Here is a 22,746-nt window from a genome sequence, read left to right as displayed (position 1 = left end):
AAGTTTCAGGTGAGGCATGCAGTGACACACTTTGTTCCAGTCTGTGCAGAGGCCGACAGTGCCACGTACGTTTGCGCCGCTCGGTGTGTTCCCCCAGGCGCCGGTGGGCCGTAATCCCAACTTCCTCCATGACCGACTTTAACGTGGTCCCGCACCACACGCTTGACGCTTGGCCTCTTCCATATTTTAAGCTGGAGGTCTCTCTCTCGGTACGTTACTTCAAAGAGGAATATTAGATGCACTTGTCACTTATAGATTATAATTGTTGTGTATTCATTTAAAAAAAAAAAAAGAGATTTATTATTAAAAAAATAAATTTCTTAAGTAAATTTTATATTTATTTATTTTTTAAAAAAGTATACAACACTTACCTACTCTATATTACAAATATTATTTATCTTTTTACATTACATAAATTTAATTGGTTTAATAACGCTGGAATGATTAATAAATTAGAGTATCTAAATGTTAAATATTTAATATATTGTGCGCATTGATGTTCCACTATAATGTTGGCTCTTTTATTTATTCAATTCTCAGGCTTAATTGCTTTATTATGTTTAACTATAAACGTTATTGGGCATAAGTGCGCAGATTAGTACGTAACGGTAAGGCCCACTAAGGAGTCGTATATGCACAACTTCATTAGCATATCCATGCTTTACAGTACTGTTCATTAATAATTATTGCCTATAGCATCCTAATCCCTATACAATTAATTACACTTGTTGTAATAAAACCTTAATATGATTGCAATTTTTTTTTATTAATTTATGATGAATCAATATCGCTGCCTCAGAATAAAACCATATTACATAAGGAAAGAGAAATTTTATTTGCAATCTTTATTTGGAGATTATATGTGCAAGCTCTTCATTAAATAGAAAAAAAATATTATTTTAATAAAAATATTATTGTAAGAGTCGTGCTATGTACAGAGGACTGTATTGCAGACCCAGTGTAAGAAATGACCAAATTATCCCCATTTTTAAGCTTGAATTGACAACATTACCCATTTCTTCTACAACCTAAAGTGTTTTCATTTTAAGTTCCAGATTTGTGTTATATGCCGCACGCCCCAGATTTTTGTTTCATCGTCCACCTCCACAACCCAATCTCCTCCACCATCGACGGAACAACCACCTCCACCAGAGTCAATTTAGGTTAATTTGCTGGGGAAGAGACATACTTCTATTTGATATTTCCCTCCTCCTTACTACACCAGTACAAAAAATTATTGACAGTAATTTCTAAATATCAAGATTTTATCTTTTCCCAAACTAGTTGCTTTATTCAAGCCATTAAGATTGATTTTAGCTTGCCAATTCTTCACCGTGAATTGCTTGCAACAATTCCCAATACTACTACAAACGATAAGACATTGAGTTCATTGTCTGTGAACTCATAGAGAAAATGAAAGACATATATTCCTAGACTTTGTCTGCGAAGGGCTCGGGCAACCAGTATTGAACACATGCGAAGTTGTTGCCCAGCGGATTTTTGTTTGAATAAAGCTAAGTTGGGATGAAAACTATTCTTCAAGATACAAACAAGTGGAACCTATTCACAAATTTTTACAAATAAGTAGAGTGCATAACGGCAAGAGGATAATCTCAAATAATTGACTCTCTTGAACATGACTAATACAAGCAGTAATTAACACAAACCTATCATCCCAACTAGCCTCGAGGGTATTGTTTTAAGATTTGAAGATACATAAAAAATTATAGTCTCCTATTTAGGCCATCACTATTTTGTGAAATATCTGAACTGCTGATTGTGGTGATGGTGGTATTTGTAGTCAAACAGTTGGCGCAAGGGGGGGTAATTTTGACTTCACTATTTTCGACTTCGTTGGGCGACGCCGATTTCATCTGGGTATGGGGGATGATTTCATCTTAGCGCAAGGGGGGACTAGTATCGACTTCACTGGGCGACGTCCTCATTCTTTCGATTTCATCAGGTTCATTACAGGACCTGATTTGTTTCCTGTAATATAACGCAGTGTTTCATTACGTTTCATTAAGCTTGTAACGCAGTCCCCGTTCGGGGATTGCAATAATAATAATTTTTACTGTAATTTTGAAAAAATTTAAAGATAAAATTAACTAGACTTGTAATGCAGTCTCCATTTGAGAACTATATGTAACATTACTCAGAAAGAAAAGGGTCAAGGGTGTCTGCTGTGCCTTAGGCTTAATGAAGTTAAGTTAATCTGCATGCGGAGTAATTCAGTTTGTGGTAGCATGACAAGAATTAATTCTATTTACAATACTTTGAAATATGTAGAAAAAGTCGTTAGAAGAATTTAGATGTTTTGGGTCCAAAGAGGGCCCAAAACCACCCATAATAATCTTTCATATGATACCTTGAACATGCCCGTTGCTAATACACAAACTTTCTCGATGTTGGGCCTCCCTTTTTCTCCAAGCAGGTAACAGCTAGCCACTTGTGATTCAACTCAAACCCTGGCCGTTGGACCCAAACCTCTTGGGTCCTGCTAACACACACCCGACAATTTTTTTTTTAAATTTATATTTATAGTCTTAAAATATACCAATCTTACATTTTTTTTTTTTTAAATGAAACCCACGTGAAAAGGTAATTTTATAAGTGTAAACTTTACTTTTTTTAAAATGAGAAAAGAGCTCTTATAGATATAAAAAAATTACATAAAAATAAATTTTCAAATTGATATATTTTCACGTGATGTATTATATCTACTTTATATAATATATTAATTTTATAATTTAACGTATTACAAAAAGCCACGTCAAATGATCTATTTCTTTTGTAGCTAAAATAACTTTACTTCTCTCACTTGAAGGACCTTGACCCAAGTTTTTTATCAAATTCTCGTTGGTCTGGGACTATCCATTATCGATGCGGAACTAGTGCTCTTAACATTGATTTGTAAAGATATTTTTATTGCGTACACACACGACGCGTACAACTTCGTAATGCAGTACAGCCCATAACCTTCAAATTACACGTCTATTAATACATATGGTTGAGAAAACTCCTTCAAAGTGAGAGAGAAAGAAAGCGGGCGGAAGGGATGGAAAAAGGTGCGGTTGCAGGCTGGTAGCCTTCTAGAAAATACTTTTTTTTTTTTAAAAAAAAAAAAAAAATTATTTATGGTGTGTTGTTGGAAGCGTGTTCATCTACTTCGGTGACACCGAAGGAAAATTTGTGAATTTTACATTACATTGGTTATAACTTAAATAGGTTTTAATTGCAACCTTTTTTTTCTTTTGTAGTCTCTAATGGTATGCTATTAATTATAGTAATGAAATAATTTATGAATAATAATAAAATAATTTGAATTAAAATATTTTATGGGTTATGGAAAAGGGTAGAGAAAAAATTGAATAAAAATATTATAAAATTAAAATATTGTTATAATATAATTTTTTATATTATTTTTATTTTAAGATTTGAAAAAATTGAGTTATTTTTTATATTTTGTTTGAATATTTGAAAAAATTATAATGAGTATATAAAATAATTAAAAATTTAAAATTGAAAAGTATATTTATGGTGTTGTTTTTTTTTTTTTTTTTTTGCTTGTATTTATGGTGTTGCTTGTATGTTGAAATGAAAAGAAATAAAATAAGATATTATTGAATGAGATGAGATCATATTATAATCCAAACGGGCCTAAAACTATGACTGCACGTGGAAGTCCTTATCTTGGCCGGTGCAGATAGTCATTGAGAAAACGGTAGATAATTATTTAAAAAATAATATTCGAAATTGGTATGTACACGTTAACGTAAACAGAACTTAATAACATTTGTTTGGTTGATAAGAGAATTTATTTTGGAATTTTCTTTTGAAATTAAATTTTACAATATCGAGTATATAAATTTTATTCTTCGTACTTATAAGTAGAAAAAAATTGCTATATAATTATATATAATTAAAATTATTTATATAAACACTAATTTTTTAATTGATATATCATCACATAATAAATAAAAATACATATATATACTCTGAGAGTGAGAGCCCCTAGCAATTACTCCTCAGTAGACTTCGCCGTGCACGTTTGATCATAATAACTGCACTCGTTTAAAGACCCTAAAAATAAATGAACGGAGACTTGAAGGACAACGAACCGGGTCAGTCCACCGAGACCAAGACAGCTGGTCAAGAAAAATGATTTACACCTGATATTTTTTATAATTATATTTTAAATGAAGGACGTTATAATAAAATTATGTGAAAATAAATAAGTGTATCATTACTCGCCGGGTCAAACCTCAGCCGACTTCATTCTATATTGCCAGTAACTCTATGTGCTGTGCGCAACCAAGGACAGCCTTGAACATTCGTTCAACGGTCAACATTCAAATACTACAACAACGTTCCTATCTCCTTAATTTCTTTCATTTTGAACGTGTCTTTCTACTTCTCTCTTTTTTTTCTACCTTACCTTACCTAGCTTTGACCCGCGTAGGAAGAATATATATATATATATATATATATATATATATATTTATATATGAGATATAAGGATCCTATCTAGCTTCATACACGCATATCTTAGATATAAATAGTCTCGAGATTCTCTGGCACTCAGCATAAGCAAAAGACATAATATCATTTGTTGGAGAAGGCGAATTCAAAACTGTTAATTAGCACTATGATTTTATCTTGGAGAAGACTGAGAGCCAGCCGTGGTGGCAACAAGAGCAGCGAGCTTTTGGATGGCAATTTACAAACGGAGATCACGATTCCGACCTACTTTCGCTGTCCGATCTCTCTTGATTTGATGAAAGATCCCGTCACGTTGTCTACGGGTATCACGTATGATCGAGAGAACATCGAGAAGTGGATCGAAGCCGGCAACCAAACCTGTCCGGTCAGTAACCAGGTGTTGATGAGCTTTGACCAGATCCCAAATCATGCGATACGCAAGATGATTCAAGATTGGTGTGTCCAGAATCGTTCTAATGGGATCGAAAGGATCCCGACGCCTCGAATTCCCGTGACCCAGTACGAGGTTTCCCAGATTTGTTCAAGAATTGCGGTCTCAACTAAACGTGGGGATCACAAGAGTTGCCGGGAATTGGTGGGGAAGATCAAGGCATGGGGAAAGGAGAGCGACCGTAACAAGCGGTGCATTGTGAACAACGGCACTGGCTGTGTGTTGTCGGATGCATTCTATTCTTTCACGAGTAGTAATATCTCGATCGAGAAACATGCCGACCTCTTGAAGGAGATATTATCAGTATTGACATGGATGTTCCCCCTGGGCGAGGAAGGCCGATTGAAACTAGGGTCGGCGACATCTTTAGGTGGCATGGTATGGCTTTTGAAGAGTGGGAATCTTTCCGCGAGGCAAAACGTGGTTGTAGTACTCAAAGAGCTTCTATCTGTGAATCAAAGACATGCTGATTCCTTGGCAGAGATCGAAGGAGTTGCTGAAGCTTTGGTTAAAATGATAAGGGAGCCTATTTGTCCTAAGGCTACTAAGGCTTCTTTAACAGCTATTTTCTTCATGATTTCTCCATCTGCAACCAGTGTGAGATCCACATCAAGATTTGTGGAACTGGGTCTTGTCCCCCTACTACTAGAAATCCTTGTTGATGCGGAAAAAGGAATATGCGAGAGAGCTTTGGGTGTTTTGACTGGCATTTGCGACTCCAAAGAAGGAAGAGAAGAGGCTTACAAGAATGCTCTAACCGTGCCTATTCTGGTCAAGAAGATGTTACGGGTATCGGAGTTGGTGACTGAGTTTGCAGTCTGCATTCTTTGGAAGCTCTGCAGGAATGATAAGAAGGACGAGAATGGTGTTTTACTTGAGGCACTTCAAGCGGGTGCTTTTCAGAAGTTCTTGGTTCTCTTGCAGGTTGGTTGTGGTGAGAGCTTAAAGGATAAGGCGACCGAATTGTTGAAATTGCTGAATATTCGCAGGATTGGGTTGGACTGTGTTGATTCATCCATGGATTTCAAGTACCTCAAGAGACCATTTTGAGTCATTACATGAGCTAGCACTTCTCTTTTTACTTCATGTTCAGCTCATCAGAGAAGAAAATTGCATACAAATCTACATAGAATTACAGGATTCAATTTTAAGAAGAAAATGTATAAAGAAATAGGAAAATTTTGTCAATATCATTCATTGTGGTGAATTTACGTCCATTAAAGTACAGTTTTTGAACTCAATGTTTGTATTTCTACGCGGCTTGTGACGCTTCTTCCATGGAAGCAATTCTTGGAGCAGGACACTTTGATTTAATTAGAAGGGGACCAAAATAGCTTGCCCTACTTTAATTCAAATGTCGACACCATGTAAATATCGACGCCCACTAAATTTCTTAAGTAGAGATCATCAACATCTATATATAAATATTAAAAAATTAAAGTGAAGAGTTTATACATCACTTATCTATTTGATATATATATATATATATACATGCAATTAATACAAGAAGATTATATTTGTAAATATGTTTATTGTCACACTAAATGCATAAGCTAATATAAAAAAATTACTCGTGTTCAAAAAATTTTTTTTTTTTTTGATCAATTATATTTTACAATAATAAGTAGAGAACTTCAAAACAATAAAAAGTAAAGGAAATAAAGACAAAGCAATCATGGACCATCATCAGAGTCAAAACATCCCGCGCGCGGTGTGGCTTGCTGGATACCAGCAGGACCACATACAATCTTCCTGGCTACAAAACCATTTGCTTGCCACATAAATATATTAATGGAAATATAATTGGCAGTTGCTTCCTAATTGCTTAATATAGTTGACAAGATTCCTTAGACAACCATACGTTCAAAAAAAAAAAAAAAGAAAGGAACATTGATTTTGGAAATTAATATTATTGACAGCCTTTGGAATTTTTAAAAAACGAAAAAGACGCCGAACGCAAGCCTCCAAAAGCGTTGTTGTGTTGTTAGAAAATTTAATTTAATTCAGAGAAGTAGCAACTTTGAGATTCAAAATTAGTCTATGATCAAGATGCCTTAACCATTAGTGTAACAGTATAAAAATAACACGATGTATGACATGATAAATTAGAAAAATTATACTTTGCCACATTAGTTTGTCCCCTCAATTAAAATTACTGCTTGGATATTTTATTTTTTAATTGTTAAGTAAGTGACTATCAATGAAGTGGTGCATTTTTTTTAATTTTTTTAAAAATGTTTAATAAATGTTTGAAAGAAAATAATGATAATAATAATAATAATAATAATAAATGTACAGTTTGTACTAGTGACAAGTTTGAGAGGACAAACTCATAATGTTGAGAAAATATTAATTAGAAAAATTTTAAGAAACTTCTAAGAAAAGTTCTATTCATAAGTCGATACGGAAGATACGTTCAATACTACTGATGTAGCAAGATTTAGTTTGTAAAAAAAATTATAAATTTAAATATTATAAATTAAATTATATCATATAATCATGATATATTATGCGTGCCAACTTATAAATAGAAATAGAATTGCTGATTTATTATAATTTACTGTAACACGTACGCAAGTACCAGAGATTGATATCAGTCGGCTACAAATGATATGGTTGACGAAATCTGTCTCTCTTTCTTGTAAATACTTCAAAATACTTCGGCCTAATTTGAATGGTGAAATAAAATGAGAGGATCTTTAATGGTAGTAAAATAATTTGTGTTGAGATGTTTTATAGGATTTTAGAAATGAGAGAAAAAAAAATTGAATCGAAATATTATAAAGTTGAAAAAATTTGAATTATTTTTTGTATTTTGTTTGAAAGTTTAAGAAAATTATAATGATTAGATGAAAATTTTAAAATATTTCTATTTGTAATGTTTGGATATTGAGATGAGATATAATAGAATAAGATGAGATGGAAGGCTCTATCTATCTAAATTGGGACTTCATTTTTTTTTTCTCTCTATTTCTTTTGGGAGCAAAAATGACCGATATGTTTTTTTTTTTTTTTTCTTTTTCTTTTTATGAAGAGAACGGTATCTTAAGTTTATTGATAACCCTCACTTGTGGCGAAGGAAAACTATGGTTATAAGTAAACACCTGAGAGTTACAGATAATCATAAAGGACCAAAACCTAGGCATCCAAAAGACCTAAAATAAAGCAACAACAGGCAACTATCTAAAGGTTACAGGTCAATCAATAGCAAAGCACACCTCAGAAAATTAAAAGGAAAATACAAACTTGCAGATAAAGGTCAGCTAGCATTGATAAGAATAAAAAGAAAGAGGAAAACAGGTGCAATATAAACAAAAACCTCATTACGAAATTCGCAAATAAGGAATACCTATTATGTCCATGCGAAGAAGACCCCTCAACTTACTGGACAACGAATCTTTGTCTTCAATCCAATCCATGCTAACACCCTCGCTAAGAAATCAGTCGCAATATTTCCTTCACGAAACACATGACTCACTCTATAAAACATGCCTCCAGGCAGGTCTGAAGCTCTTCTCAAAAATCCTCAAGATACCAAATGGGGGTAATGGACTTTGTGCTTATCACAATTGAGTAAGATACCAAATGGGGGTAAGAACGTGAAGTACCTATAAACCAGCATCTCCTTTGTTCTTTTCACTTTGTGCTTTCCAACTTACTCAATTGTGTGTGCATTTAATAATTAACCCATCCTCAATAAAACAGATGATTAGGAGTCAAACATTTTTCTCTCCTAGGGTTTGACATTTTTTATCCACATACTGACATACACGTGTCTTGGTTCAGATTTTTACCAGCTTATGCGGATCTATCGATCTAGGCATGCAAATTGCACAAGTCAAATATGTCATATATATGCTAGTGCTCTTTGCTCACTTTTTTGTGTTTGCACGACCAGGTTGGATTTGTTTGAGCTTCATGAGCAGTGTTGACTTCCAAGATGATTCCCATTACCTACTATCCAAAAATCTTTAATTTCTCAAAATTCTTTATAAAATAAGTTTGTTTGAAAGAAAAGCCATTGTTTCTTTAAGGCATACGTAGGTATAATATACCCATTACTGGAGTTCCAACTGATTAATTTCCCTTTCTATCTTCAACTCTAACCCAAAGCTGCTAATCAAACAGAAACAAAAATCACATGGATTCCCCTCATAAACAGTCTCTCAACACCAATCTATTCTTCCTTTTCATCCTCTTGTCGATGGATATTGAGTCTTCTAAAGTTAAAAAAGCATCCGTTCTCTCGGATATACTGCTTTGGACCTCCCACTTGTATTCATTGCCTTTGCGTTCGGACATACACTTCCGTTTGGATTCAATGCCAACTTTGATTCCGACACCATATACCCCTCAGTTGGCAGAGCATGCACCTATTTCCTGAATAACTCAGCCGCTTCATGTCTTACAAAGTTAATGGATCCTGCCCCGATGACAAGCTCCTGGCCCAAAAGCTTCTCCTCAAGGGTTGTGAGCCCTCCCTCGACGCCCTTGCCGCCCCTCCTATGTATGCCGAACCATACCCTCTTCCAACCAGCTTATGGACCACGCCGTCCGACAACTCCGCTGTATGGACGGCTTACACTTGCAAGAACTTCGAATGTCTCGTTAACCCAAAGCATAGGGAAAAGAGATTCAGCAATTGTAAAGATTGTTTCGATCTGCAAGCAGTTGAGAAAACTCGTTGGGCCGTATTTGGAGGTAATTATCGAGGACTTGACTTCAGCATCGACGAAGTATTGGCAATGAAGAATCCCGGCACGATACGTATCAGGCTCGACATTGGAGGTGGAGTGGCTACTTTTGCTGTGAGAATGATGGCAAGGAACATAACCATTGTTACAACCTCCATGAATTTGAATGGTCCATTCAATAATTTCATCGCCTCGAGAGGGGTTGTGCCTCTGTACATTAGCATTTCTCAAAGGCTACCGTTCTTCGACAACACGTTGGACATCGTGCATTCCATGCACGTATTGAGTAACTCGATTCTGACGACATTGCTGCACTTCTTGATGTTTGATATCTACAGGATCCTCAGGCCCGGGGGGTTGTTTTGGCTCAACCATTTCTTCTGTGTGGAAGAGCAGTTCGAGGAGCTTTACAAGCCGCTAATAGAGAGCATTGGATACAAGAAGTTGAAGTGGGGTCGTGGGGAAGAAGCTCGATCGCGGTCCGAGCGCAGAGAGATGTACCTTTCGGCTTTGTTGGAGAAGCCATTGAACAAATCCTGGTGATCATCTTCCTTTCTTGATTCAATCAAACCGAGATTTGACTTTTTGATTTCTGCTTTTCTTATTTTCAACGAATGGTTGCAATCCATATGGAGCAAATTCATCAGCAGAGATGAAAAACTCACTGGCATAGTATTCTTTATCTGTCCCCTGCGGTCCCGTTCCCCTTCTGTTGTCGTCTCTTAATTCGGGTTGACATTAGATTTGCTAGTTCTCTCGTCTCTAGCAAACTGTACTCTCTATTTGAGATGAAGAGGAAAATATCATTCTCTAATTAACATTAAACAACCAAAGATCGATGGTTTCATATTTTCGCGATTTGAAAATATAGGATTTATAGTGATAGACGCAGAAAAATATAGGATATATACATTAATACAAGTAACAGGTATATCATTGCAAGGGAAGTTTCGTCCTGCCTCAAACAATATTAGGGTGTGAATAGTACGCATAAACCCAGAATCAAACATAATAAATTGAGAAATACTTTAGCCACAAAGGGTGTACACAAAAATAATCTTATAAATTGTCGTGGCTTGATGTAATTCATCAAATTTGTAAAATTACATTTACTGTAAAGTAAATCTAATGGATCACATGAAGTCATGTCAATTTGTAAGATTAATTTTGTAGAATTAAGCAAAACAAAAGGAAATAAATGAACACGCAACAAAGAACTTGCGAGACTCTTCAAAGATTACATGCATTTAAGTAAGTTGGAAACGTAGACAAAATTTTACAATTCCCTCACTTCGTGTCAAGTGATTTCATTTATCTCAACCTAAATGAGCAAGGAAAAGAGCAAGGTTTCCTGAATAAGATGGGAAAAAGGGTATTCAGGACCTTCAAGATGGGAAACAATGAGTAAGGGCAATTCTCTGTGCTCTTTTACTAGCTCCAATCATATGACAAGAAGGATATAGCAGGCAGTGAACGTTTCATTTCACAACAAATCTCAATACCCAAGCTTGAGTCCATAAGTCTCTGTAGTAGGCATGAGCAGAGTGCCAGAACACTCAAATGCACAGGAAGATTCATTTTTCGACGACAGAACAAGTGAGCCGCAGCATCCTGAGCACACAAATAGAGGTGGAACAGCTTCAGTCTCCTCAATGCCAGAGCAGCGAGTGTGCTGCCACACCTCACAAATGTCGCATTCCACCATCCTCTCCCCATCATCATCTTGAGCCCCACATTCGCATCTCACCATCCAATTGTCAAGCCCACTTTGGTACCTCAAGCGATTCTCCAAATCTATCCCTCTCCCTCACACACATAGTTCCACACCAGACTCGACCGCTCCAAACAGCACCTCCTCATCCCCCAAATTCCTTCAGCTCTTCGATCTCTATAACCAAAAATCCTTCAGTGATACAGTAAGTGTCCCTCAATGCACTCTCTACTGCTTGCTTCAACTTTCCAACTGTTGCATGGAGTGGAACTACAACAATTTCTCCAGTTGGTAACTCCCTCTTTAATTCAGTGTCTATATCGCATAAACTCGGTATCAATCGGCAAATAAATCTTAGATAATGATCTGCTTCGTCAGTAAATGGCCACTCCTTCACAAAATGCCTACTGTCCAGAACTGCCTGAATTGCCAAATCCACCATATGTAATCCTCTATAATCCAACAGTACATTTTTATACACAGCGGCCAAATCACCGTAGACATCAACACCTGGAACTAGAGGCGATGCTGGAAGGGGTTTGGAAGTACTTCTATCCTTGGTTTAGAGACTGTGGCCCCATTACCAAGCTCATTGATTGAGTATTCCAAAATTCGAGACGTGGGGTTCACTGTTCGGCACACAACGTGACTTCCTACAATTACATTGTTCATTGATTTTAGCACATAATCCAGCAGACCAGTGTCACCAATGTGAAGCCGAGCTGCATTTCGCAGAGCTTGGCGGGTCGTCCCACCATGGCAGAGCTTGCTCGCTTTCTTCTCTTTCAACGCTTTTACAATCACTTCTGCTGCATATTCTAGTCCTCTTGCAGGCCATCTGCTATCCATATTGGCAATTGCAGAGGCATCCTTCTATACTTTAATGATTTTTCCTTCACCAAAGTCTTGTCGCTGATTGAAGATTTTGAGGTGGAAGATGCTGCAGCGACAGTAGCCTTGTTTATATGCAAAGGTGCACGAGACTTGACTGTAAGCATAAACCTCAGAAGATCTTTCATTGTCGCCAGCTGAGTTTCACTCAAATATCTGTATTGACGAATTAATTTCCTGATTTCTCCGTGTTTGTCCGTGTTACTGAGATCTTGGATTATCTTTTCGAGTTCCAATGAACTAAGAACTTCAATGGCTCTATCGTAATTGTGCTCTGCCATTCTCAAGTTCCCTCTGCAGAATCTGTACCCCCATCTACCAAACCAAGAATTTCCGTAAGCAACACCATAAAGCAACCTAAGATCCATTAACCTCTTCTTTGACACATCCTCAACTGTGATTTTCCTGCAGGAGAAGGTGCAAAAATACGCCAAATTCAGAATCTTAAATGTTTATAAATCTAAAACAGACCAAGAAATTTGGTGCTTCTGGTTACCGGGTTCGAAGATTTGTGCAAATCCGGTCCCACAAATCCATGATTTCTCTGCCACATAGATACTTAGAACCCCCTTCAATTCCATTGATGCAGAGCAAATGACCAAACCCATTGCAGTGTATCAGACCATGCAACAGATGGGTCTGAAGATCAATGAGGTCCTCATCCAAAGGCTTATTCCACTCATCATCCGACGGAATTATGAAGTGATACTTTCGTTTCGATACAAAATGATCACTCCAGCCTAAAGAACAAAATATCCAAGAAAGAAATTCATACACTCTAGCCTAAAGAACCCAATTCATATTTTAAGGTAATACCGAAAGACTCGTCCAACTAAGGAACATATAATCAGAACGACGACTCATGAACCGAAAATTCTTATATATATCCAAAATCAAAACACCAAATTATGCGGTAGTAACACAATCGGATTTCTTCAACGAAATTAATACAATAAAACCCCAGGAAAGATGCAAAGGAACTGCTAGTGAGAAAACCCCAATTCCAAATAGCAGACCAAAATCCCATACGTAAAATACCGAAACCAATTTAAGGAAGGGAAAAAAAAAGGAACAATATTGGTACAGAAAATGAGAGCCTAACTTGCGCATCGGCAGTGATCGCAGTAGGGCTCCGGAGAGAACATGACGTTCTCTTCAATGGTGTAGAGGGGGACAAGGAATTTTCTGGTGTCGTGCACAAGGAGGGTACACCAAGCGGGCATGCCTTCGACAACGACGTCATGAAGCTGTCCGCATTCTTGAAGAAAAACCCGGATATTGTCGCGGAACGCGCCCTTGGAGTGGATGGGGCAACCAGGGTCGCCGAACGTGTGAAAGTCGTAAAGCTTGGCCTTCGCTTCCTCTTCTTACAGACCTCGAGAATTGACATGGTTTCCATAGCTTGGTTTGAAAGAAGGGAAATCAGTTGGGAGGTTCGAAGGCTAGGCTCTTGCTGCATTGGCATGTTTGTTACGGAGGCTCTCTTTCCTTGACAATCTCTGGTGCAGTTCGAAATGGAGAGTTCAAGGCGAGAATCCGCTCCTTCCGATCTCTAGTGATTTATTAAGCATGAAGGGATCGAACGGCTGTCTCCCGTTGAGCAAGAGGTAGTTAAGAGAAGCGGCAAATTGAAGCTGCGACGTTTGTATCTCACGTGAATTGTAGATGAACACTTATCAAGTTTTGTCTAAGCCACCACCCTCGCCAGTTGGGCCACTTCCTTATCCATGTCCCTTGATAGCTTCCCTATTCTCTCCCGTCCCATTTTGAAATTAATTAATTTTAAATATTATATATTTATTTTAATATAGTATGGATGAGTTTATTACACACCTTTCAGTATTAACACAAGTATTATACTTATCAAAAGATTGTATAAAAATAAATTTATATATTAATATGGCTTCATAATATAATATATTATGTTTACGTTATAATAAAAATAATTTTATAATTTAACATATTACTTTAATTATGTCAATTTATTTATTATTATTATTTTTTATTGAAATGTGTAAAGAAGATAATTTGAACCATATCCTAATTTTGGATTTTCTGGTAATTTCTGTCAATTTTATCGGTCTATTTATACGACGCAATGAAAGATGATGAGTAAGAAGATTGAAAAGAGAGCCCAAATCCCGTTATATTGACGCAACCAAAGAAGTTATACCAGATGAAGAAGAGGATGGATATCTGTTAATGCAACTACATGCGATACACAATTACATCATAAAAAAAGATGGAATTCTGGAGTCTGAAGCCAATGAACGGAAATTCAAAGTTTTGAAGAAGCTGATGGAGGAATGAAAAAGGCAACAACTCTGGAATTTAGGGGTCGCTGGGTTCACATTCCTAGCTCTCACAAGACAATCTGAGTGCACATGAAACTTGGTTTCTGCATGAATGAAATCATTACTAAAAGGTGAAATAGGTTTGCGATAGTTGTAGTTATGTGATAATTAATGGTGCTATTTTGTACTACTGTAGTAAGGTGTTGGTGCTGACCATTCAAGTTTCAACACAACGAGCCTTTGTGTCCAAAACTAAAATCCCACATTGATGAAAAAGCAACAAATTTCTATACTTTATATACCCATACAGAGACTGTGTTGATTGCCGGGCTTGGCAACGCGAGCCTGTAACCCGAGTGGGGGCTTGAAAGTGATGGGACGCTGGCAAATTCTACCGGTTCGGGCTCCAGTGGCTTCTTATTGGCCTGCCCGTTCCAAGCCAAGAGTTGAACCGGGTGGCTTGGGCGAAGGCCTTCGGGTCACGTGGTTCCTAGAGGTGGAGGGCACAGCGTGAGGCTGGTTTCACAGAGCAGCGACTACCTCCCGCTCCTGGCAGTGGAAGGATAACGGGCTAGTGCCGCTGGAATCCAACAAGACCCGGTGGATTTGATCCAGCTGGACCATCACTTTTTTTGTTGTTGATTGATTTACTTCGTTTTTGTACCCCAGTCCGATCTGTGACCAGGGTGAATAATGATGATCTCCAGGATATCATCAACTATGCATTTGGATCTGATCGTGGTCGGTTCTCTGAGATGAAGAGATCGGTGGTGGATAAGAATCTTGGTCCTCTGGTGAAGACTGCGATGACTCAGTGCATCCAGTATATAGGTCAGAATCAGGAATTTTGTATATTTTATAACTCAACTATAATAGAGCTGATCATTTTGACTGCCCGAAAAAAACTTCTCTCTTCATAGAATGCCATATGGCGCTTCCAATCCCCAGAAGAATGGGAAAGTAAGATATGTTCAACTTGCCCTGGGATTGGGTAGGTAATTGGTACCCTTTCAATTGACAATTAGAGCTTGATTTCCACCAAGAATTCTGCCCCATGATACATTACTACGTTGTAAATTCTGTTAATTTCAATGCTAGTTCTCCAATCTTTTTTAGTTATCTGTTTCAAGATCATCATGCCCTATTCTTTTAAAAGAAATTGATATTTTTGGCCTTGTATTAGTGATTCCGGAATTCAGTTTTTTTTGGATGTGCTTAGAGCTTCTTCCAATTACAGATCAATTACAGGACAGAAACTTCATTTTGATCTTTCTAATTTTGTGAGTCCACAACTGCGTGATCACTGTTTTGGTGGAAATATTGATTGGGTTTTGACATATGGTACTGGAGCATATAAAATATTTCAAATTCAACATAACCTTGAGAACTTATCTTTTCAAGTTGTGTTTTTTAAAACAACGTTAAATTGTGAATGCATTTCTTTTACTTATAGCTCTGTGAGCCTTGACAAACTTCTGATGCAAGCCAATATTTTTGTCCAACAGAGATTGCTGGGTTCCAGGATCTTGGCATGTCTGTCTCATGGCAGCGGAGAGGAAATTGGAACCTATGGGCTATGTTGAAAAACTTACGACGAGCGAGCTTTATGGAAATGTGATAGATGAAAAATGATTTATATGGTCTTGGGGTGTGCAAGTTTAATGCAGTTTTTTGGGGAAAGAAAAAAAAAAGGCACAACTGGGATCCACCTAAACAAATCCACTTCTTCATAGTGGATCCCAGTTGTGAATAGTATCAGCTGATGCTAATCTGCAATCAAGACATCTGATGAGAAGTAGCATTGCTGGTCTTGAAAAAGCAGACGTGTTCCTCTCGGTCGGTACCCAGGTAAATTTATGATGTAGTCAATTCTTCGAGTAGGGGAGTCCCAATTGATCCTAACTAATGCTTCCTTAACTAAAACTTCTTCTAAATTAATCCATCACATTGTCCAAAGTATCAAGGTCCATTTGTTTGCTATTCACGTGAGGTTCCAAAGGTGTTCTTTGTTAGGGAATTACATATGTGCACCCTTCTTGTTCTCTTTCTCCTTTACTCCATCATTCAGCATCTCCATCACAGAACCCTAGTTCCCTATTACTTCGATTGTGGGGTAACCTGCGACCTCTATATCTTTTTATTTTTATTGTTATTTTTTTATGTATTGAGATTGTGAATCAGTGGATGAGTAGTGCGTTTTTGTTGCTGATGCTAGTAAATCTTGTTTTTATATGTATGTCTGGATTTAGTTATATAATGTTTCTCATAGTAATATTGCCAGCCAAGGGTGGAAGCTGCCACATGGTAAATGCCAGAATCCGAAAGACAGTCTGTGCAACCCAAGCTAAGGTTGGGGTTAACTTGGGTTGCACAGACCCAAACTGATTTCAACCATGATCACCAGCATCTTGGCACAGACCCTCAAAACAGTTGTTGAAATCGCTGAGGGTCCGCTACCCGTTTTCCTCTGCCCTAGTGAATGCCAAAACCCTGTGATCATTGTTGGTGCAGGTCTTTTTGAGAGGAAGGACATGGATGCCATTTTTTCTGCTATTTCACCATTGCAAAACGTGCCAACGTTGTCAGACCTGATTGGAATGGTTTCCATGTATTGCTTCTTAATGCAAACACTCATAAATTACATATGACCATGCATGATGCAAGCACTCATAAAATTACAAGAAAAAGGCCGTCTCGGGCAATAAAGATAACAATATAACTATTCCAATAATGGAGATTGACCCTTTCGTTTTGTTATTGATACAAAACCCATTATTTAACACGAGGGAGATTCATGAAGGAAGCAAGCAATAAGCTCACCTTACAGCCCCGTATACAAGGGCAAATGATGCAGAAAATAACAGGACAGTACTACTCTAATGGAAAGTACATATTAAGAATCATACCAAAACGCATTTCATTCCTAATCTCACGGAAAGATGCCAACAATGGTAGCAATGGCGTGTGTAGCCAGGTACTCAAGGCTTCCACAGGAGGGTGGTCTCTGCTATCATCGAAGTGACCACATATGGATCCATGTTAGACGCAGGCCTCCTGTCCTCAAAATAGCCTTTGCCTGCCTTTTCTGTGTCCCTGCCAACTCGGATGGAAGCCCCACGGTTGGCAACGCCCTATACACCAATCAAATGTAAGTAAATGGAATTGCGTGTTTTGTATCAATAGAACAAGTTTAATATTGTGAACCAAACGATGCTACTCTAATCATATCAATCTGTAGCAACTGTTGGAGCAGCATAGAAACCAAGCCTAAGTTCACAAGATATGATATTCGTTTGAGCAAAAATACTCAAATTGCATCAGATGATACACTGAATGAATAGTTTTTGGTATTAGATTTTCCTAATTCAGCCTAAATGTTCATTTTAACTTAAAATAGTTCACTGAACAGAGCCAATAATCACAACCAATTATCACTATTATATATTTCCAAACAACAGGTAGTAAGTATTTAGTAACTACGCAGAACCTAGGCAGCCATGAGAAAAGTTTATGCAGCAATGAGTAACTATCCATCCTGGTCAGTCGTAATTTTTTACCCATAAGAAAGTGTTGATGTCAGCTGTTTCATGTCGACCAGTGAGACGACGCTCATTGCCTTCCCCGTATGCAGCAATGTGCTCTTTGTGCCTCAGCCCAAGCTTTTCAATTGCTTTCTTTATGACCTCAAAGCCTCCATCATTTCTCATCGACTTGGTACTGAAAAATACCAAAAACGTTTATGTGAAAGGAGAGATTCTTAGCTTCAAGTTCACTTACCCTAGAGAATTGTCCCCCATATTGTATAATAACATATGTTACAAGATGACTTAAATTACCTGTAGTTTGTATGAGCCCCAGCTCCATTCCAATCACCCTAATGCGAACAGGGGATCCAATATGTCAATCAATAATTATAATAGATGCGAGGATTAAACAGAAAAATAAAGGTAATGGTGGTTACAGTGAACACAATTAAAAGAAAAATGAGGTGAAGAATAATTCGGACCTGAATTGGCTTGGGATCAAAGGAGAGCACCACCCCAGCAATCTCAGTAATCCTCTGTCCAGACGAAGGGATCGAGAAAAAATTAAGACAACTTGTATTTCGCAGTAGACAATGGTTACATTATCTTCTCAATTTGAGTATGTAAAATTACCTCCAAAATGTAACGAGCAGCCCACAACTCATCGCCAGCAGAGATTCCAACAGAAGGACCAACTTGGAATTCCCACTATATAAAATATGAACAAGTTAAAGATTGAAACATGATGCGAAGTTATAGAACACGAAAAAGAGATAGCATCGAATTTGTTATCTTACCTGGCCTGGCATCACTTCTCCATTGATGCCACTGATGTTGATGCCTGCATATAGACAAGCCTTGTAATGAGAATCGACTATATCACGGCCCCAGGCTTTGTCAGCACCAATACCACAGTAGTATGGTCCCTGTTGAGCAACAATAAAAATTTGCTATCACACAGCAGCTATAGGTGATTAATTCACGAAAACATTATTTAATAATGAAAATGGACCAAAATTTTTTGCAGTGAGGGTCATAAAATCATATTTTAAAATTCACAGGGAAACAAAATAGACATGGGTGAAAAACGATGAAAGCTGTATAATTAAAAATTTCAATTACCTGAGGGCCAGGATAACCACCAACAGGCCAACCAAGAGGCCATTTGACATCTTTCTGCAACAGCGTGTACTCCTGCTCAATACCATACCTGATTTTCATTACAAGTACAGTCACGTGGTTAAAAGACATGTTAAACATGGTACTCAAAACAATTTTAACATGAGATGAGATGGAAGTTACCAGGTTTCTTCAGCAGCAACATCAGGATGGCTAAAAATCTTAGCAGCATTATGTCTCTTGTTTGTTGGAATTGGTTCTCCCGCTGGAGTGTAAGCATCACAGATGACCTAGGTCGATCAACACAGAAAATATACATAAAGTGTGATATGCAAATAAGGGTAACAATAAATGTTACCAGAAGATACACGCACACTTGCAGTGTATATAGTACATAAGAAGAACTCACTAGAATATTGTTGCCTCTCCTGAATGGATCCCTGAAAACTGCCTGAGGACTGGAAATATAAACATACATAAGTGAAAAAAAGGCCCCAACAATAAGAATGACCACAAGTAGCGTACGCTCTACAAATGGTGAAAGAAAAAAAAAAAGCCTTACTATAAGATCACTTCACTATCTTCACCAGGAGCTTGACCTGTACTGGAACCATCATAGTTCCACTTGGGAAGCTTTGAAGGATCACTAACAGGTCCTGGAAGGGTCTTTGTGTACCCAAAAGTACATTTGAACAAATTAGTACAAAGAAAGAAGAATAACAACAAGGTTTGATATTATTTTTAGGAGTAGAAACATTACCCTAGCTTTGCTTCTGAGGTCCATACCAGATCCACCAATCCTGTTCAAAAAATTAGAGGAAACCAAAGAAAATTAATCTAAAACCAACCAATAGGGCAAAGCAATAAAAGTCCAAGTAAATTTGAGTTAAAACACAAATTACAAGCAGAACAACGAATTAACAATGAAATTTTAATAGAAGACAACACAAACATCGTCTGAACACGAAGAAGAAAAACTAAAAGAAGGCACATCCCTCGATACCATCATTAACTCTGAAATCCTCAAGAAAACTCCACGATTCGTACAAATAACAAAAACTAGAAGGGATGGAGAGTGAGACTTCAGAAAAGGAAAAATGATACTAACTATCCGTCTTGATTGTGAAATGTTAGAATATTAGGCCTGGTTTGGATACAAAAGTCTCTCAACTCATCTCATCTAATATTATAACTTTTTCAAATTCTCATACAAAATATAATAAACAATTCAACATTTTCAAACCTCAAAACAATAATATTAAAAAATAATATTTTAACAATATTTTATTCAACTTTCATCTCAACTCACAATCAAAACATCCCCTAAGAATGACAAAACAGTGCCACATGAATTGGCCTGATACAACTTTCCGGCCATGCTTTCTTTTTTCCTTTTCGGGTCTGGAGAAAGGGAAGTATAGGGCATATTTAAAGCCAGCTTCCCAATTTTGACAACTCCGTAACAACATATAACATGTAAGACTCCAACATAACATTTTCTCAGCAAACAACCAAAAAAAGGGTGATAGATCAAAGGGGGTAAACAGCAAAAAAGTAAATCTTACAAACCACTGGCTAAACAGTAAAAAAAATAGCCTTAAAATGAAATTTTTTTCAAAGAGACTTAAGCCTAAAGAACAAAGGAAGAGCCACTCCGTACAATAGTAAAAGTTAAAAGAGAAAGGATATACCAAAACAGAACATACTGATCAAGAGAAGAGTATCACAGGGACAGGGTGATACAAAAACCAAAAATACTAATACACCACGAAGAAACTTGTGGTATCATGGTATTCAGATATGATATTTCCTTTTCTTAAATTTATTTTCCGCCATCCCCCCTCGGTAACTAGAAAGAAAATAAAAGATATAACCCAACAGAACAGAGATTTCACAGCCTCTGTGGCCGATCACAAGGAAGAATACTCAAAAGCAAAGTAAGCCCTTGTCATTAGCATGCCCAGTAGCAAACATACTCAAAAAAACAAACAAACAAATACTTACACGTAAACATACGTCCAGAAAACAGATGAGGAAGAATAGGAGAAATTAAAGAGGGGCTCACCATATGTACTCAGCTATCACCTTCTCAGTGGTGTCTGAGAGGTTAAGGTTGATGAGATCTGAGAGTAGCGACATATCCAGAAAACGCAAGAGCGAGAAATGCAGAGACTTCCAAAATGAATCTCAGTACTGAAGGAATGAATACGGAGTCATGAACAGAGCAGGGTTTGTTGAGTTTTATAGTGCGAGTCTGTGTTGGAAATATCAGAACTTTGTTTGTATATAATATCGGGCTTTAACAAAATAATAATACTTATAAATGAATATCAAAATAAAAATAAAATACTCAGATTTTATGGGTATACTTCAAATATTAATTTTTAACAATCAATGTGATATTATTATTTTAGGTTTTGTTTGCAGTAGCATTTTCAAAAAAGGTTGCTTTGCTCTGTGGATGGAATCTTCTCCGTGGTTTCCGTCTACACCTTATCGGCTGTTTTTTTCTTTTTCCTTTTTTATAAATTTAAACTTAAGAAATTTACTTTTACCAACCACAACCTCTCTTCCATAGATAAAATTAGTCTGCCGCCCCATTTATAATGTTCAGTGTGACCGCTTGTTTTTTTTTTTATTTATTTATTTAATAATTAAGAAAGTGATTTTAAATGTATTAATATATTTTTTTATTTTTTTAAAATATTTAAAAATGATAAAAAAAAATATGAATAAAAAATTTAGATTAAAAAAACACTAATTTTACACTAGCGATCACTTGCAGCTTAGTGCTACTCTCTTCCATAACATACTTGATAAAAAGAGTGTAAATATATCTCTTACCATTTTTGTTCTTGTAATATTTATTAGCATTTTAGTATTACCCAAAAAATTAAAAAGCTAAATAAAATGGATAGGGAAGGGTTACATATTTTATTTAATTTATAAAGTTTCATACCTAATAATGAATGATGAACAAGTAAAGAGTAAGGATTGTAAATGCTTATACCGGAATTAATTGCTAATTAATATTATTTAAAAGTACAATCGCAAACTATACCAGCTAAGTGACATATTATCTTTACAATAATAAGAAATAGAACAGTGCTACCCATAAGTCTCACATTCTACACACCCACTTAAAAACATGTCATTTTATTTTTTTTATCCAATTTTACTTGCAAATATATATGGAATCATTTTCATTAGGTAGGTAAAAAAATAAAATAAAATATTTTTAAATGAGTGTGCAGGATGTGAGGTTTATGTCTAGAATTTTTTTAAGAAAAATCATATAAGCCTATTCATATTAAGAGTGGCGGGCAACAAAATATCAATCCAACCATGCTTGACATCACATTTACTCATAAAACTTTCAAAATAGAGATCATGAGTTCAACCCCCTTTCTCAATGTATTAAAAAAAAAAAATACTTTGAAACGTAGCCTAATTTCCCATATCTTCTCTCATCTCATGGTAGAAAATATCCACCTTTGTAATTTCTTATCTATGTCTAGTTGGTAATGTGTGCAATCTGATCATGGGTTTTATGACTTTTATTATTAATGAACGTGATTAG

At 36.6% G+C, this 22,746-nt stretch overlaps 3 protein-coding genes, 2 long non-coding RNA genes and 1 pseudogene across 5 annotated transcripts; 3 read left to right on the top strand and 3 right to left on the bottom strand.

The window, feature by feature from the left end:
• Positions 1 to 4,520: 4,520 nt before the first annotated feature.
• On the top strand, positions 4,521 to 6,174 carry LOC121252231 (U-box domain-containing protein 21-like). The gene has a single exon (XM_041151769.1). The coding sequence runs from the start codon at positions 4,649 to 4,651 to the stop codon at positions 5,981 to 5,983; it is 1,335 nt and encodes a 444-aa protein (XP_041007703.1). The 5' UTR covers positions 4,521 to 4,648; the 3' UTR covers positions 5,984 to 6,174.
• Positions 6,175 to 9,092: 2,918 nt separating this feature from the next.
• On the top strand, positions 9,093 to 10,469 carry LOC121252282 (probable methyltransferase At1g29790). Its single transcript, XM_041151851.1, has one exon. The coding sequence runs from the start codon at positions 9,334 to 9,336 to the stop codon at positions 10,168 to 10,170; it is 837 nt and encodes a 278-aa protein (XP_041007785.1). The 5' UTR covers positions 9,093 to 9,333; the 3' UTR covers positions 10,171 to 10,469.
• Positions 10,470 to 10,851: 382 nt separating this feature from the next.
• LOC121252352 lies at positions 10,852 to 13,619 on the bottom strand (annotated as a pseudogene).
• A 1,754-nt stretch (positions 13,620 to 15,373) lies between these two features.
• On the bottom strand, positions 15,374 to 16,369 carry LOC121252366. The gene is made up of 2 exons (XR_005938207.1): positions 16,233 to 16,369; positions 15,374 to 15,498 (listed from the first exon to the last, which is right to left on the bottom strand). It is a non-coding gene; the product is annotated as an uncharacterized LOC121252366 (long non-coding RNA).
• Positions 16,251 to 17,659, top strand: LOC121252362. The gene is made up of 2 exons (XR_005938203.1): positions 16,251 to 16,371; positions 16,805 to 17,659. It is a non-coding gene; the product is annotated as an uncharacterized LOC121252362 (long non-coding RNA).
• Positions 17,226 to 21,454, bottom strand: LOC121252258 (glutamine synthetase cytosolic isozyme 1). The gene is made up of 12 exons (XM_041151816.1): positions 21,232 to 21,454; positions 19,927 to 19,966; positions 19,729 to 19,832; positions 19,576 to 19,624; positions 19,350 to 19,456; positions 19,170 to 19,257; positions 18,845 to 18,973; positions 18,681 to 18,755; positions 18,530 to 18,583; positions 18,360 to 18,397; positions 18,081 to 18,240; positions 17,226 to 17,654 (listed from the first exon to the last, which is right to left on the bottom strand). The coding sequence occupies exons 1-12, from the start codon at positions 21,303 to 21,305 to the stop codon at positions 17,502 to 17,504; spliced, it is 1,071 nt and encodes a 356-aa protein (XP_041007750.1). The 5' UTR covers positions 21,306 to 21,454; the 3' UTR covers positions 17,226 to 17,501.
• Positions 21,455 to 22,746: the final 1,292 nt, after the last annotated feature.

This window comes from Juglans microcarpa x Juglans regia, chromosome 2S (assembly GCF_004785595.1).
Source record: "Juglans microcarpa x Juglans regia isolate MS1-56 chromosome 2S, Jm3101_v1.0, whole genome shotgun sequence".
Classification (NCBI taxonomy): Eukaryota; Viridiplantae; Streptophyta; class Magnoliopsida; order Fagales; family Juglandaceae; genus Juglans; species Juglans microcarpa x Juglans regia.
This window is presented reverse-complemented; position numbering and strand designations above follow the sequence as displayed.